We start from the raw sequence: 16490 nt of genomic DNA on the forward strand, positions 1-16490 counted from the left end.
TGTTTATCTTTGGTTGTCTTCTCCAGTATACGACGAAAGTTCCGTTTTCATTTTCTTCGAACTTGCGTGTTTACATTATTTCCTTTTAACATATGACACATCTAGTGAAAAAATAATTGCATAATTTTCACTAGAAACATTACATGATGGGAATTCACCTAAGAATTAAATGAAAACAATGATGGTATGCAGATGCTGGTCCATATCCACATAAATAACTACAACAACCAAAACCAACTGATGTGATATTTTTCACATTCATTATATACATACAAATCGTTTCCTGCGAAAATGTCAGTCCATAGACCGATCTGGTCCATACCACAACGCCCAACCACTGAGATGATCAATAATCTTGGGAGAGTTCAGATTGCGAAGATGAAGCAGTTTGAGTAGCAAGGGATAAACAGAGGACTCTCCTCCACCGCCATTGGCTGTCTGAATGGATTCAACTTAATCTGCATTCCAAGATACATTATTCTAAAAAATATAACAAATTTGGTTTTATAAGCAAAAATATAAATTTTATGCAAAAACATAAATCGATATCCAATAAAGGTTGATTGGAGAACTGGACAGTAGTGTACGTGGCTCCAAAGCAGTTCGTAAGATAGGAAAACATATGTTTTGTCCTCATTCACTTCATTATATGGTATATGTGTCGACTCTCAGCTCACTTAATACAGTTTTGATGAGACACAAGCCTGAACATATGCAGGAAATCATATTCACCCCCTCATCTTGTTACGTACTATCCCAACATATTTATCCCCATTTTCTACTAGTTTGACACCAGCCACACAACAAAAACATAGACTTGATAAAGTTAAATAGGAAAATAAACCTAAAATGTAGACTTACAGGTAATGATAGAGATTGTCCTGTGATGGTTTTAATGCAACAAGCCGCAAGATGACAAGCTTCTTCACAGTAATCAGAAAATACCGCTCGGACTTTGATCTCTTTTATCAGTTCCTGAAGTTTTTTCACACACATGACATGAGTGAATAAAAAATTATGCGCTCTCTGTATAATTGCTAAAGGGACGTTCGTAGGAGATATTGAATATGATTATCAGTAACTGGAAAAGACGTACAATAGTCGGCAACCAGCTCGGATATGCTGCAATGCCAGCGTTTGGAGCAATCACTATGTGAGGAGGAGGTGAATTCTGCTCAGACAAGATTGTCAATCAGAAATCAAAACAGTTTTCTGGATCCAGCAATTCAAGGCCCAGGAAATTGGATATAAACAGTATAGTAAATTACTGTTTCGGTCCTAGACAAATAGAAAGTTACCTTAGCTATGTCACTGTAACGATCATGGTAAAACCCTCTATGGAGCTGTAACGACACAGCTGAAGACCGGGCTGATTCGTTACCAGGAATGAGAATTTTGCTTGAATATTTACATTCACATTCTTTTTCCATGCAAGGGGAATATCCGCAAAGGGAGATCATCTCTCCATCCCTGTTCACGGAGCGAACAAATAGAGAACGATCCATCAGAAAAATGCCAGTACATACATATCTTGGTGATGTAATTTACTTTCCCAGCTAAAATATAAAAGTTTTATACAAAACTATCAAATTAAATTGTGGAGATTGAGGAATGCAGGACTCACATATGTTGTGGAACGTCAGGTCCAACCAGTTCTACACGAATGCGCAGACCAGGGAAGAGAGAATGCAGCTCAGCAAAGACACCAAGTTGGCCAAGCTCTTTCTGAGGCCCTTCAGAAGCTCAAACTATTAGCAAATGATGTATCAGAATTTACACCATTGTGGCTTTGGTTCATCTTTTGAAACACTTACATAATTTCCATATGCCAATATTATGGTACTACACTAAGATTAAGGACGTGGAGGCGATTAACAAAAACGAGAAACAAGATAGGAACTTCAAAGAGAATACAGTTTTTTAAAAAGAAGAAGAGTTGCAGAATGATACATACCAAGATAATGTATACGAAGTTCATTACTTATTTGGGGAGTCAAATTTTCCATCCCAACGGCTTGAATTGCATGATATATCGTAAGTGTCTGAAATAACATCAAAAGCTCTACGAGTCAATATATAGAAAACCTTAAGCATTCTAGTTATAGTAGCAATCACATTGATCATCACAAGAAATGTTACCCAGTGGAGAAGTAGAGCTACAGGAGAATCTAGAGGTATCTTTCTCCACTCGTAATAATCCGTCCAACTACATAGCTGGCTTAAGACTGGAGATATAGGGCCTGTGTGATCCCAAATCAGAATTCTATAGGAACCACTCGTTCAGTAAATCACAAACACAGAAGTAAGTGAACCGTACCACGACATGGACAAGAAGAGCTTGGCAGATTCCAACCTTCATTTTTAAAACTGAAGGAAAAGGATAGCAATTAGCTCATTGACAATGGCTTCAAACCAAAACGTTTATATAAAAAGAAAAGGAGAGGCGCTAAAACCTATCATAAGCCGAATTTTGAGCAGAGGCTCCACAGTTGCACTCATACATCCACATTCCAACATGATGTAAGTCCCTTCTGCTGAGAAACGAGCACCTGCTCTGCTGCTTTTGACTAACCTGAGAACGAATAAACCCCAAAAAATAAAAATTGAGCTGAGTTTGCATGAACTAAAGGCATTATAGTCCTCCCCTATCATGCAAAGTTATCAAATAAACCTGGACTGTAGCTTCTTCTGTAAATGTAAATGGAAAATCGTTTAACAGATCAACACGACGCATTTGCTCTTCTAGTCTCTCACATTCTTCTTTGTGATATCTCCAATGAGAAGTCTGCAACCAAAATTCCAAACAAGGAGTCCAATTTAGCTGTGCCATAACACTTCCTCAACACAATCACAATAGCAACAGGAAAGGTTTTTAGAGGAAACTTTCATGAATTCCATGGTTATACTAGTAAATTTATCTACCAAGCTACAAAGTGATCAAATCACCAAATTCCAGAATCTAAAATGCTCGAGGAGCGGTTAGATACATAAGCGAGCGAATAAACCGATTAGGTCGAGGAAGAAGGGTCAGATAAAGAAACCTGATGAGAGACGGAGCAATACGCCACAGCGCCACACTGGCCACACCTTCGCGCCGGTGGGCCAACACAACGCGTCCCGAATCCCCGTGCAGCACACTCCATCGGCCGTCGGCGACCAATGAAAACCGCCGTTCCTTCCCGGGACGACAAGTATCAAAGAAACTTGTGAACACTAACTTAAAAGGCCCATTTTCTTCCACTCCTATGGCCCATTTCTCGTTGATTACTTGGGCCTTAGTTAATTCATCTAAAGTTTAGCCAACAAAAAACTGTGAATGAAATATTATGATAAACACTGACTTTGTTGTATAGTATAGATTCCTTATATTATTTATGTATTTGCCATTTGTTGAGTTGTTAGAAAATATAATGACATATCCGATGATTGTAGATGGTTAGATTGGTTTGGCTTACTAATGGTTTGGTAATTTATAGTGTCTTGTGAACCAAGGAAAAAAAAGAAACCAAATATACTACGATCATTCATCAAGAGAAATGGCTACGTATTCCATGAGAAAGCAGCAACGTACTGTCATAAACACATGAAGCAGAGAAATAGAAGACCAAGAAAAAACATGTCATTTGATTTTTCCGACAATAAGCCATTTTTGGCTTGTGCAGCCATAGCTTTAAAAAAAATATCGATTAATGATTTTACTCAAGCATAGTTCGTTCTAGATTGGCATAATATTGGAATAATAATATCATAGAAAGTTCTTTGTAACTCATATCTTTTATTACTAACAACAGCTTAACTTAGGTCACAAATGGTGATTGAAAATGAGTTTGGAATAAATTGATTTTACTTCTCTTCTGTGTTATTTTCTTTGTATGTATGATTTGGAGTTGCCAAAACTTATTTTTAGGCCAGGAATATAACCCTAAGTTAATAAGATTAGCAATACACCTTCATGGACTTTTGCAGATTTCTGTAATTTACCTTTCAGATTTTTCGTCAGCCTGGATTTCAAACAGTAATCATTTTTGGATTTTCACTTTTTTGTGTGAAGTAAACTAAGTTAATGAATCGGCCACATTGTTATGTTGTTTAGTATTGCACATATAATTGCCTCTTGAACTACATTTGATGACTATATTGTAATCTAGTGAAGTGTTCAAAATTGGTGCAAGCCAAAATGTTTTGTTGTTTTCACCGTTTTCGTAGACAATCTATGATATTAGTTGTAGTGATGATGATTGACTTACATCAGATATGTTTTTAGCTAAATATCAGGAATATGAAAAATGTTGGGATTTTTGCAATGGAGTTCTAATGAAATAAAATGAAGGAAGATTTTTTTGCCTAAAACAGATAATAACTCATACATCCAATTCCAACTTCAAAATTTAACAGTAGTATCAACTTGTCAAAGAGTAGTATGTGATCTTAAGTTATAATCTACATCGTTTTTTCGTTGATAGTCAAACCATTGATTGTTGAGGTCCAATATACATTATACATTACATAGATATGCATTATGTTAACAAAGAAGAAAACAAAAATAAAAAGAGAAAATGTAATATAAGAGGAAAGGACAAGAAGAGAATTGTGAACGAAAAATACAAAACAAAGATTTTCATATATTTTTAAGTTTTAGTGGTTAATCTATATCTTAGATTTTTTCAGATTTTCTCAACTACTTGGTATAATACAAATTTTAAATTTTGTAGAGCAAAAATAACACGGTAGAAAAATTGTTCAACGAAAAATGGTATATAGAGAAGCTGATATGATTTTGCAAGCTAGAAATTCAAGGAAACTAAAAAAAAAACAGAAATGATAAATACTTACCATTCCATTTTTCATAACATACAAGCAAAAATTCATGTCTTATGTAAGATGTAAGGAAAACTAGGAAAACATTATGGAGAAAGAAAAAAAATCTTCATGTTCTTCCCCAAACAAACGATTCAAAACAATTGAGGAAAAAAAAACAATTACAAAAGCCAACCTCTCATAGTAATATAACCACAACATTTTCATAACATTATTCAAAACAATTACAGAGGATCAAAAGGTAGTAGTTACCAAACTTTTTAAAGTATAGTAGTAGTTTATTATCTTCATCCGAAATTGGAGAGTAGATGGGACAAAACAAGACTCTGACGATTGACTTTAAAGAAGACTCTCTTTAAAGCAGGCACGCAAGCATTAAGCCATTAACGAAGTAAACGGTTTAGTTGAGAAATTATACCGGTAGAATTGACTAGGAAAACAGGGTTACTTCAGTCTTTTCGATAGCCTTCCTACTTTCCTTCGACGAGTGTGTTACCGCGTTCGACATTAAAGGTCCGGTGACCGGCCACAATTTCAAGATATTTTTACTTTTAAAACGAATGTCTTATTTTTGGAACCATACATTTTGTTTACACGTTCGTTTGATACGCGATCTAATTGTATTTGTATTTTTTTTTCTGATTTCAATGTTTTTGTATTTTTGTCTAATAATGGTGATCCACTATCATTGATGATTTCATTCCTTATTTGTTTGACTGATTGAGATTGCATTGGAAATTAAATATTCAGTTAAAGATAGAGTGTTTATAATATAGGTAACACTAATATTTTACTCGGTAATCTCTGTTTTTTTTTCATTAATGTTAGTTCCCTCAAGGAATTGATCTAGGGAAAGAGTTCCACCAATAAAAAGGGTCATTCTCAAAGTTCCAAAAACTTGCAACCCTTGTTTTTAGGAATCAAATGTGAATCCATTTAATTGCCATAGAAAACATAAATTTCCACTACTTTTTTTTTTCATTTTCTGTTTGTTAATCATTGAAAATCGTATCCTAAATGAGATGTTTTGGCATTGATGTGTAGACTTCCGAGACATCGAAATAAATCTAGAAACAGAAAAATAGACAACAAACAATTCAACACATAAAGCACTCCTTTTGGACATAGTCAACAATAACATCAAACCGCACCAGCTCCATAAACTCCATCACACGAAAAGGACTGTAAATACTATAACACCCTCATGTTTTCTCTACCGTTGATTCCACTAGAAAGGGTATTCTCGTCATATCGACAAAGTACGAGCAGACCCGAGAAGATGAGGTTTGAAGAACAGATCAACTGCTCTCTGCTTCTAACTCCTCAAAACCCCAAAAATTCCCAATTAAATTTTAAAAACCTTACCAAAATCGAATATTTACATTAAAGTTCCTGAGATTCTCTGGAATTGGAATTTGAGGGAAATTAAACAAAGACGTAAGCTTTTTCGTTCTATAAGTTTTTTTCCTTTTTCTTTATTTGATCTTCTCTGTAAATGAACTAATCGTTCATGGCTGACATGTTTCAGCAGCCATGGCCGTTTTCTCCACAACTCACCCTCATTTTCTTCTTCTTCTGCGTCGTCTTTTTACCTTTTCGTTCCTTTTCACAATCCGATTCTCCTCAAAACATCGAAACTTTCTTCCCAATCAACGAGCTCTCCCCTGTTCCTCCACCGCGTGTCCCGCCGGTGACAAACCCATCTCCGCCGTCGAATGATTCATCTTCCTCGGAGAGAAGAAGGGTCACGAAAGCTGTGCTTATAACGGCAGCAAGTACAATAGTTGTCGCAGCAGTGTTCTTCTTCTTCCTCCAGAAATGCGTCATCGCGAGGCGGCGACGGAGAGAAAACAGAGTCGGCGTCGAGAACACTTTATATCGGATTCCTCCTCCTCCTCCGGCGACGACGGAGACGGCTATTTTGGCTCGAGAAGGTTTCACGCGGTTTGGAGGTAACGTGAAAGGTCTGATCCTTGACGAGAACGGCCTCGATGTGCTGTATTGGAGAAATCTGCAGAGCCAGAGGCAGAGAAAAAGTGGAAGTTTCCGAAAGGAGATCATCGTCGGAGAAGACGGTGGTAGTCAAGAGAAAGAAGTGATTTATTACAAAAACAAGAAGAAATCGGAGCCCATAACAGAGATTCCTCTTCTACGAGGAAGATCATCGACCTCTCACAGTGTAATCCACAACGATTCCTTTGAATCCGATACTAAATCTCAGCCGCCTCCACCACCACCGCCACCGCCACCGCCACCACCACCTCCGCCAGTTCCGGTGAAATTGAGTGCAGCAGCTCCTCCTCCTCCGCCGCCTAAGAAGGGTCCTTCACCACCGCCTCCACCGTTGAAAAAGGCGGCGGCTTTATCATCATCGACGTCGAGACCACCGCCTGCGCCGAGAGGATCAAGTGGAAACGGTCAGGTGAAGCTAAAGCCTCTACATTGGGATAAAGTAAACCCAGATTCTGATCATTCCATGGTTTGGGACAAAATCGATCGTGGCTCATTCAGGTATATAAACTCTAAATCGATGTCAAAGTTACGATTTTTAAGTCCAATTCAAAATCAAAATCTCTAATTTATTCAAACTCGTTTCTTCTCAGCTTTGACGGCGAACTTATGGAAGCTCTCTTCGGATACGTCGCTGTCGGGAAGAAATCTCCAGACCACGGCGACGATAAAAACCCTAAATCAACCTCGCCGACGCAAATCTTTATCCTCGATCCGAGAAAATCACAGAACACAGCGATCGTGATCAAATCCCTAGGCATGACACGCGAAGAGCTTGTGGAAGCACTCATTGAAGGACACGATTTCGTGCCTGACACACTCGAGAGGCTAGCGAGAATAGCTCCGACGAAAGAAGAACAATTAGCGATTCTCGAATTCGACGGTGACACCGCAAAACTCGCCGACGCCGAATCGTTTCTATTTCACCTCCTCAAAGCAGTGCCAACCGCGTTCACACGGCTAAACGCGTTTCTCTTCAGGGCAAATTACTATCCTGAGATCGCTCACCACAGCAAATCTCTCCAAACGCTGGATTCAGCGTGCAAAGAGCTTAGATCTCGCGGTTTGTTCGTGAAGCTTCTGGAGGCGATTCTCAAAGCTGGTAATAGAATGAACGCAGGAACCGCGAGAGGAAACGCACAGGCGTTTAATCTAACCGCGCTTTTGAAACTCTCGGACGTTAAAAGCGTTGATGGGAAGACGACTCTGCTTAACTTTGTGGTGGAGGAAGTGGTTAGGTCGGAAGGAAAACGCTGCGTTTTGAACAGAAGAAGCAATAGCTTAACACGAAGCAGCAGTAACAACAATGGAGGTAGTAACAACACTCCTCAAGCCATGTCTACAGAAGAGCAAGAGAAAGAGTTCTTGAAGCTTGGTTTACCAGTTGTTGGAGGATTAAGCTCTGAGTTTTCAAATGTGAAGAAAGCTGCTTGTGTAGACTACGACACGGTTGTTGCAACTTGCTCGGCTCTTGCTGCTAGAGCAAAAGACGCGAGAGTTGTGATCGCAGAGTGTGAAGTAGGAGGAGGAGAAGAAGGAGGGAGGTTTGTGAAGAAGATGATGGCGTTTCTTGATTCAGTAGAAGAAGAAGTGAAAATGGCGAGAGAAGAAGAGAGGAAAGTAATGGAGCTTGTGAAGCGGACAACAGAGTATTATCAAGCAGGAGGTATTGTGAAGGGAAAGAATCCTCTTCATCTTTTTGTTATTGTGAGAGATTTTCTCGCCATGGTTGATAAAGTATGCTTAGATATTATGAGGAACCTGCAGAGGAGGAAGATAGTGAGTTCGGGGTCGCCTTCTTCGCAGAGAACTACTGTGAAATTCCCGGTTTTGCCTCCTAATTTCATGTCGGACAGAACTAGGAGTGATTCAGGTGGATCGGATTCTGATTTCTGATATGTGAGATAGTCAAGATTTTGTTATTTGTAGATAGTAGAATCATTGCGTATTGATTTTTTGTTGAAATGTTGATAGTATGATAAAGAATTTTGGTTTATGACGTTTCCATGTTTATGAACACGTCTTCTTTAACCACACTGAGTCACTAGAGTATATATACATTTCACTAAACATAGCTCTTTGTTGCTTATCTAGTAACTAGTAAGCTTATCTATTTTTTTTTTCTTTGTTGCTCTTTGTGAACTTATCCTTTGTCCATCTTTATTTCTGAATTTTCTCTTTTTGGATTAAAAAAAGAAGCAGATCCTTAGAGGAAGTAGGAGTTGATTTTGGATATGAACAAATGCATAATAATAGTGTGTGTGAATATCTTTTTTTGGTATTAGTTAAGTGGGTAACAAAAGGCAGAGCTTTAAGGGAAGTAGGAGTTGATTTTGGATATGAACAAAACCTAAGTGTGAATATCTTTCATGGCTTTTAATAGAAAGCACTAAGCAGAGTTTTAAAGCAAAATTTCAACTTTACGAATTATCGCAGCACTTTCTTTGCCTTTTTTCTCAATAGCAAGTCTAGTAACGTGTTAGCCAAGAAAAAAATGAGTTTAACATGGAAAAGTCTTGGTTAACATAATTTTTTCATCATCAAATGTTTGCTTGAATGCTTATAAATAACCCGTTAAAAGGAACCAACCATTCCACAAATTTCCAACACAATTATACACAATCATGTCTCTGCTACTGGTGATGTTGGTCTTGTTCTTGTTCTTCTTCCCCATGGACGCAGTCTCTCAAGGCTCAGACTTAACCGGTGGACAGTTTAGCTTCAACGGCTACTTATACACTGATGGAGTTGCAGATCTAAACCGGACGGTTTGCTTAAACTCATAACTTCAAAGACACAAGGAGGAGCTGGTCAAGTTTTTAACCAATTCCCACAAAATTGAGCCAGCAAACATTCTTCTTGATGAAATTATGAATGCGAAGCTCGGTGATTTTGGACTTGCAAAGCTGTGTGGCCACGAAATGTATTCGCAAACCTCCAATGTCGCAGGTAAGTTTGCGTTTTTCTGTTCATTAATTATAATCAATCAATCAAAGATCATTGGACTTATTGAAGGTATGGTATTGTTACTGCATTCGGTATATATCACCAGAGCTCTCAAGAACAGGGAAATCAAGCACAAGCTCTGATATTTTTGCATTCGGAGTGTTCATGTTGAAGATAACTTGTGGAAGAAGACCCATCGAGCCGCGAGGACAAGCCAGCGAGATGGTTTTGGCTGATTGGGTACTATAATGTTGGGAAAGTAGAGATCTACTGCAGGTGGTTGATGAGAGGATAGGGCACAAGCATCTTGCGGAACAAGTAACTATGGTTTTGATACTGGGATTGTTTTGTTCGCATCCAGTAGCAGAGAGTGCAGAGATCAAGCATGTCGTGGGTAATCCAATTTCTTAGACAGTGTAGCAAGTCTTCCTCATAACTTGCTAGATCTTGTGAATGTTCGAAAAATCGATGGAGGATTCGGTGCTTTGGGTGAAGCAACCGAGTCTCCGGGGGCTAGTAGTAATGTTTCTTCTTCGATCATGACAGAATCTTTTGTCTCTCGTGGACGCTAACTAATGATCTTATTATGCTGAAAAGTTGAGATTGTAGAATGAATAAAATAAGGTAGTTTCTTTCTTTCCATTATTAGTAACCTTATTAGTCAACATAATCTTGCCTAGAAACAGAGCATTAGTAAGTCTAGCCTCGAAACAGAGCATTAGTAAGTCTTTGTCCATATTGCAAACGTATTAAATTGTTTCGTCTCTTGCAAAATTACAGTATAATGGACAAGAATCAATTAAGTAACCAAGAAAGGAAGAACAAACAAACCTGAAAATTCCCAGACTGTCCACATCTTGCGTAACTGGATAATTCATATATATTGAAACTTGAAAGAACGAGTCAACAGAAAATTGGATTGATAAATTCAGGAAGTATGACTTTGAATCTTGTGGAGTAGAAAAAATAATTAACTAAGAATTGAATTGAATGATAAATTCAAGAAGTATGACTCTGACTCTTAAACTCTTCTCATTGGTCTATTCTCTCCTCCTAGAATCTCTTCTTTCTTGCCATCTTTGCAAGAACATCTGGCTCTGTTTCCAAAACAAGTCAATAATGATGTTGTTGTTGTTTTTGTTGATGCTGTTCTTCCCCAAGAACGTAGTATGTCAAGGTTCAGAGCCAATTGGTGGAGAGTTCAATTTCAATGGATACTTCAACAGATACCTATATACATGTGGATCAGCAAATCTAGACAGTAATGGGCCTGATAAGTCTTACGAATTCTACCATGTTTCTAACACTTGGTCAAGTTTTCTACAATTTCCAACTGCGATTCAAGGACTCTGTAAACGGTAACGTCTACTCCTTCTCCACCACCTTCATTTTCGCTATAGTCTATGGAACTAGCTACGGCGATGGACTTTCCTTTGCCCTTTCTCCTACGAAAGGTTTGTCCAACGTTTATTCCATGAGAGATCCCAATAATCATATAGTAGCTGTTGACCTTGCTACCTTCCAAAGCTCTCAGTTCGATGACATTGATATCCATGTTGGTGTAGACATAAACAACTTACAGTCAGAAATGGCTGCTTCAGCAGGTTACTTTAAAGATGACAGTAAGCCATGGAGCCAGAGTCTGAACGGGGTTTTGACCATCATTTTGACTATATCAGGCGTCACCATACTCATCTTCTTGAGTCTTGGATTATAGCTTTTCCTGAATAGGAAGAAGCTACTGGAAGTTCTCGAGGACTGGGAGGTGCAGTTTGGTCCCTCATAGGTTTGCTTACAAAGATCTACACATTACCACAAAGGGTTTCAGTAATACCGAGCTTCTCGGTAGAGGAGGGTTTGGGAAAGTCTACAAGGGTACATTACCAGTGTCCAACATAGAGATCGCGGTGAAGAGGGTTTCTCATGATTCAAGACAGGGCATGAGAGAGTTTATTGCTGAGATCGCTACCATTGGGCGTCTCAGACACCTTAACTTAGTTCGGCTCCAAGGCTACTGCAGACACAAAGGTGAACTCTACTTGGTGTATGATTGTATGCCGAAAGGAAGCCTTGATAAGTTCCTCTACCACCAGAAAAATGAAAATCTTGATTGGTCACAAAGATTCAAGATCATCAAAGATGTAGCTTCTGGACTCTGCTATCTGCACCAACAATGGGTGCAGGTGATTATCCACAGGGACATTAAACCAGCCAACATCCTGCTTGACGAAACTATGAACGCAAAACTTGGTGACTTTGGCCTCGCGAAGCTCTGTGATCATGGGATTGATCCTCAGACCTCTCATGTGTCAGGTACCTCTCATGCTTATATGTATTAAAAGACTTAACTCCAAAAAATATATTTTCACTCACAATGTTCTACTTCAAAGGTACTCTTGGATATATCTCACCTGAGCTTTCAAGAACAGGAAAGGCAAGTACAAGATCAGATGTATTCGCACTTGGAGTGGTTATGCTAGAGATTACTTGCGGTCGCAAACCCATATTGTCACGAGCATCGCAAAGTGAGATGGTACTGACTGATTGGGTACTAGAGTGCTGGGAGAATGGAAATTTAATGCAGGTTCTTGATAATAAGATAAGGCATGAGTATATTGAGGAGCAAGTGGAACTTGTTCTGAAACTCGGGTTACTCTGTTCGCATCCGGTAGCAGCCATGAGGCCAAGCATGTCCAGCGTCATTCAGTTCATGGACAATGTTTCTCAGCTTCCTCATAACTTACTTGAAATTATGAAGGCTCGAGAAATTAGTGGAAGCACTGATGCCTCAGGTGAAGCAGCTGATTCTCCTGAGTCCAGTTCCATCGCTCCCTTGACCTTTACTGAATCCTTTGTCTCTCATGGACGCTAAAAAGATTATTAACCATATAGTCTTGCAGGTTCTTGATTTCTTTTGAAAATGTAAGTCTCTGTAACAAGTCTATAGTCCTGGTGACAATAAAAACATTTACAGTGGAAATAATAGGATTGGTTTTCAGTTATGTTCTCCTTATTGAGAAAATAACAGCATTCTCACTTTTATAGTCTATAGACTCTGTACACATGCATTCACAGAAGACATTTAATCTTTTTGTTACTTGGTAACTTTTCTATATAACAAACATCATTGACTTTTTACCTCTTAAGAATCGCCTGAAAGCTTGGAGATACTTGATTTTTTATTCTGATGACCGTTGGTGAAGATCTTTGCCTTGTGGTTTAGTCACATACCATGGAACCCTCCAGGAGATCGGAAAAAACAATGCTCATCGGTCACAAAACGAGGAATGCCACATCATCGTACTTGGTCTGAAGAGCCTTTTGGGAGAGGTCCTTGCATGGATTTTGCTTTTGGATCAAGATTGCGCGTCCGAGTTGTGGCATTGGTTGCTTTTGCCTGATTAGACAGGAATGATCAGTGTTAATGAAAAGCAGTGCACAAGGTTCTCTTGTGAGGCTCATAAATGAAGAAGCCCTTATGAGTAATGCCTTTTGTTTCGCCTGAAAGCGTATCCTCTCTACAGCTCTTTCTTCAGGCCTGGAGAGCTGAATTTGGAGAAGAAATATCAGTGTGAGGACACAGTGATTAGAAAAACTGCGCATTCTTCAACCATCACGTTGCTATCTCAGAGGTAAAATGGTGGATACAGTTTGGTTTGCTCATCAGATATGTTACCTCCTGTTTCTTGACTGTCGGTGTCCCATTGCTTTTTGTTATAAACGATGAAGAACGGTGAGAGTTAGAACCTTTTTTCTCCGTGCCATCAGATTTCGCAAGCCTGTTTCAGAAAAAGAACACAACTTTAGGACTCAAACAAGACATGATGAGTTTTTAGCAAACACTAGATGTTGATGCATGAGCAAAAAGAAGATAAATATGATTTATAACTAAGAAAGATATCATAAATCCCAGTTGTACCTGCCATTTTCTTTCAGACCAGAAGTAGCTTACTTCGAGACACTAGTTGCCTTTGCATGAACCTGGTATAAAACATAGGCAGCAATCATTGACTGCTTTGGAGCAGATTCTGCTGCTGTTTAGTTAATAACCAGCAGAATCTCTAACACATTTGAAATAGCAAAATACTATACCTGCTTTGGAGCTGTATCTTGCCCATTATCAGAAGGTTTCATTTGGTCAAAACTCTGCTGGAAAGTTTTAAAAACACGTCTAACAATGTCTTTATCTCCCATTTGTTCCATGAACAAGGATTTTCTGTTGGTAGCAAGAGCCGTAGGTTCAGAGCCCGGTTGACCAAGGTTGAGAAAAGTGTGTAATGTCTTTTGAGCGGTTTGTTTCTTTCTCGGTAAAGTCGAGCCATTTTCCTTCTTTCCTGAAGAGCGGAAAGTAGATATGGAACTGATTGTTGAAGCTGGCTTGGACATTCTTGGAGTTGAAAACCCTGGGGATTTTGAGACAGCTGATGCTGCTTTATTTGTTGCCTTTATCATGTTTTTCTCCTTGCTTGGTTGACTTTTTCTACTCGTTACAACCTCGTTCACTACCGGTTTCTTGTTCACCTGATTAGGCTGCAAGACCGAGATACAGTCATTTGAAGAAAGTATGAAATATAACAAATATAAGGAAGCTTATGGTATTACCTTGGGAGAGCTTCTTCTATGGTTTGTTCGCACATTTTTATCTGTCTTCTTAACTAGATAATGATCTTTCTCTTTCTTTGTCTCCTTCATCGTTGTTTCAATCATGTCGCCAGTATCCTTTGATGAAATATCTTGTTTCATTTCTTCCTTTACTTCTTCCTTCATACAAACAACCTCTTCTGGTTTCTCTTTGTTCTCCACTTGGACAATCAATTCTTGTTTTTCCTCAATGCAAACAACCTCTTCAAGTTTCTCCCTAGCATCAACCGAGTTTTGACGTTCCTTGCAATTCATAGTTTCTTCAGGAGGCTCATGGTTACATGTCTCATTCATTTCAGTAGCAATGCCGGTCTCAAACTTATCTTCTTCAGAAGTAATCACGCCATTAGATCCATAATAGGCATTAGACTCTATCATAACCGAAAAGTCATTTTCATTGTCTGTATTTCCACGGTTTTGAAGAGTTGGCCTGAAAGATGCATTCCTCTCTAATCTTTTCTCCTGTTCCAAGATGATCTCGGCTTTTCTCTCAGCGATCTTCTTGTAATGTGATTCGAAATAAGCCTTCTTCTGTGCTACTGATCCTGGAGTTGCACACTTCTCCACTTCTTCCAAGTACTTGTTGGGAGAGAAAGACGAAAACTTCTCCCATGAAAGTGAATCATTCTCGAATTTACCAAACGAAACAGACACTTGCATATCCGGATTTGATGAAGTAGCAGTCATTATCTGTTTATCCACAAACAAGTTCATTTAAACACCTAACTAATTAACCACACATATACGTAACAGATCATAGGACATTGATGATAACGTCAATTAACCTTTTTAGTCACAGATTAAGTATAAACTAAAACAGTCTATAGCAAGTTATGTTGATGTCCGTTGATGTCTACAAATGGGCATTACCTTATCTTCACCATTGGCAATAGTAACTTCCATATCCCCCATTAATGCTCACCAGAAAGATTCCTAATCCCCACAAAACTAAAGAAACTCTTATCACTTCCAAACTTGAACAAGCTAAGAATAAACGAATATCAGCTTGGACTTGGCTAAAATAATACCAATTTTTTACAGCCAATAAGTGAAGGTTCTTATATATGCACATTGCAGAAAATTTTATAAAAAGAAAGGTAAAGAAAGAGGAAAAGCATATAATCTCAGTTTAGTAAATTGGTTGCTACTTTATTATTATTTTTTTTTAACTATTTCACAGAATTGGAAACCCCTCATGGTGAGCAAAGTTAAATTCTTCTGAAATTAACTGAAGAAAGAGCCAAAGTTAAGCTTCAATAATTGAAGAACCAAAGAAAGAGCCCAACCCCTAATCAGTGATTGGAGCTAAGAAAATATCATTCCAAATCCAAAAAGAGAGCAGGAGAGAGAAAGAATCTAGAGGCAATCTTATAAGCTCACCTGAAAAGTGAAGATAACCCACAAAACTTTGTATAGTTTCTAAAATGACGATGGAAACAAAAAGTTGAAACACTTGTCAAAGTAAAGATTCACCAATGCCTTTTCAAAGCTGGAGTCTTTGTGGGGGAAAAAACATAAGAGGAAGATTATAACGAAGTATTGATCTTAAGACGAAAATTCCAAATGCAGATTTTGAGAGAGAAAAGATAAATGAGAGACGAAGAAAAAGAAGAAGAAGAAGATATGAGATCAGACACAAGGATGAGCAGTGAAGACAAGAGATGGTGGGACCTTTGTCGGAAAATAGTAAAGTAACAAGTGTTAGAAAGTGAGAAGTTAAGGGAAGATACTACAGTACTTTCACCTAGTTATGCGATTATGTGGAGTGGGGACAAATGATTATTAACTATTTTAACTGACTAATGTTGATAGCTAAGTACTAGTTGGTGGTAATCATCAAAGTCAAAGGTACTATATTGTACATCAAGTTTTTATAATTTTCTTTTTTTTTTGTTCACGTAGCTTTCACAATCTTTCACTGTGTGAAGACTACACAAAAAATATTATACTTGGAGTAGTAGAAATTCTTTTCAAAAGCCAACTGACCAACAAAGCCCAGCAAAGACTACCTCAGCCCAGCCCAGATCAGCTCAGTCCAGAAACCAAAATAACCCAAATCATGCAGTATAAGGTGA

The 16490-nt window shown here is 38.4% G+C and overlaps 4 protein-coding genes across 6 annotated transcripts; 2 read left to right on the forward strand and 2 right to left on the reverse strand.

Moving 5' to 3' along the window:
• Positions 1-124: 124 nt before the first annotated feature.
• LOC18008136 (zinc finger MYND domain-containing protein 15) lies at positions 125-3177 on the reverse strand. Its single transcript, XM_006390860.2, has 11 exons — positions 3042-3177; positions 2672-2785; positions 2454-2572; positions 2318-2367; positions 2140-2240; positions 1955-2042; positions 1625-1733; positions 1299-1470; positions 1097-1171; positions 862-975; positions 125-458 (listed from the first exon to the last, which is right to left on the reverse strand). The coding sequence occupies exons 1-11, from the start codon at positions 3141-3143 to the stop codon at positions 366-368; spliced, it is 1137 nt and encodes a 378-aa protein (XP_006390922.1). The 5' UTR covers positions 3144-3177; the 3' UTR covers positions 125-365.
• A 2923-nt stretch (positions 3178-6100) lies between these two features.
• LOC18008653 (formin-like protein 8) lies at positions 6101-8859 on the forward strand. Its single transcript, XM_006390861.2, has 2 exons — positions 6101-7329; positions 7422-8859. Exons 1-2 carry the CDS (start codon positions 6329-6331, stop codon positions 8722-8724), a joined length of 2304 nt encoding a protein of 767 aa, XP_006390923.1. The 5' UTR covers positions 6101-6328; the 3' UTR covers positions 8725-8859.
• A 593-nt stretch (positions 8860-9452) lies between these two features.
• Positions 9453-12646, forward strand: LOC18008133 (putative L-type lectin-domain containing receptor kinase V.1). Its single transcript, XM_024156854.1, is given in 5 exon segments — positions 9453-9585; positions 9588-9660; positions 11107-11551; positions 11553-12087; positions 12165-12646. Coding segments are annotated over 5 exon segments (1668 nt in total).
• Positions 12647-12754: 108 nt separating this feature from the next.
• Positions 12755-15978, reverse strand: LOC18008131 (protein WVD2-like 7). 3 transcript variants are annotated; one of them, XR_002899665.1, is made up of 7 exons: positions 15796-15978; positions 15286-15363; positions 14377-15105; positions 13867-14304; positions 13694-13755; positions 13451-13553; positions 12755-13320 (listed from the first exon to the last, which is right to left on the reverse strand). XR_002899665.1 is itself a non-coding variant. In XM_006390863.2 (6 exons), the coding sequence occupies exons 2-5, from the start codon at positions 15325-15327 to the stop codon at positions 13723-13725; spliced, it is 1242 nt and encodes a 413-aa protein (XP_006390925.1). In that variant the 5' UTR covers positions 15328-15363; positions 15796-15978; the 3' UTR covers positions 12755-13553; positions 13694-13722. The 3 variants fall into 3 exon arrangements, 1 of the variants encoding a protein (XP_006390925.1); XR_002899670.1 differs by lacking the exon at positions 15286-15363; XM_006390863.2 differs by having other exon boundaries at positions 12755-13553.
• Between the last annotated feature and the right edge of the window lie 512 nt (positions 15979-16490).

The sequence above is a fragment of the Eutrema salsugineum genome, unplaced genomic scaffold (assembly GCF_000478725.1).
Source record: "Eutrema salsugineum unplaced genomic scaffold, Eutsalg1_0 scaffold_9, whole genome shotgun sequence".
Lineage (NCBI taxonomy): Eukaryota > Viridiplantae > Streptophyta > Magnoliopsida > Brassicales > Brassicaceae > Eutrema > Eutrema salsugineum.

Bases quoted from the DNA above. Each gene is read 5' to 3' on its own strand.
- LOC18008131 (XM_006390863.2), bottom strand. From the start codon at position 15,327: ATGGGGGATATGGAAGTTACTATTGCCAATGGTGAAGATAAG. The intron at 15,106-15,285 runs GTAATGCCCATT...GTGGATAAACAG, and splicing joins TTGCCAATGGTGAAGATAAG to ATAATGACTGCTACTTCATC. The intron at 13,756-13,866 runs GTATAGTATTTT...GTTTTATACCAG, and splicing joins AAGATACAGCTCCAAAGCAG to GTTCATGCAAAGGCAACTAG.
- LOC18008653 (XM_006390861.2), top strand. From the start codon at position 6,329: ATGGCTGACATGTTTCAGCAGCCATGGCCGTTTTCTCCACAACTCACC. The intron at 7,330-7,421 runs GTATATAAACTC...GTTTCTTCTCAG, and splicing joins ATCGATCGTGGCTCATTCAG to CTTTGACGGCGAACTTATGG.
- LOC18008136 (XM_006390860.2), bottom strand. From the start codon at position 3,143: ATGGAGTGTGCTGCACGGGGATTCGGGACGCGTTGTGTTGGCCCACCG. The intron at 2,368-2,453 runs GTTTTAGCGCCT...CTTTTCCTTCAG, and splicing joins CAAAATTCGGCTTATGATAG to TTTTAAAAATGAAGGTTGGA. The intron at 459-861 runs GTAAGTCTACAT...CTTGGAATGCAG, and splicing joins GACAATCTCTATCATTACCT to ATTAAGTTGAATCCATTCAG.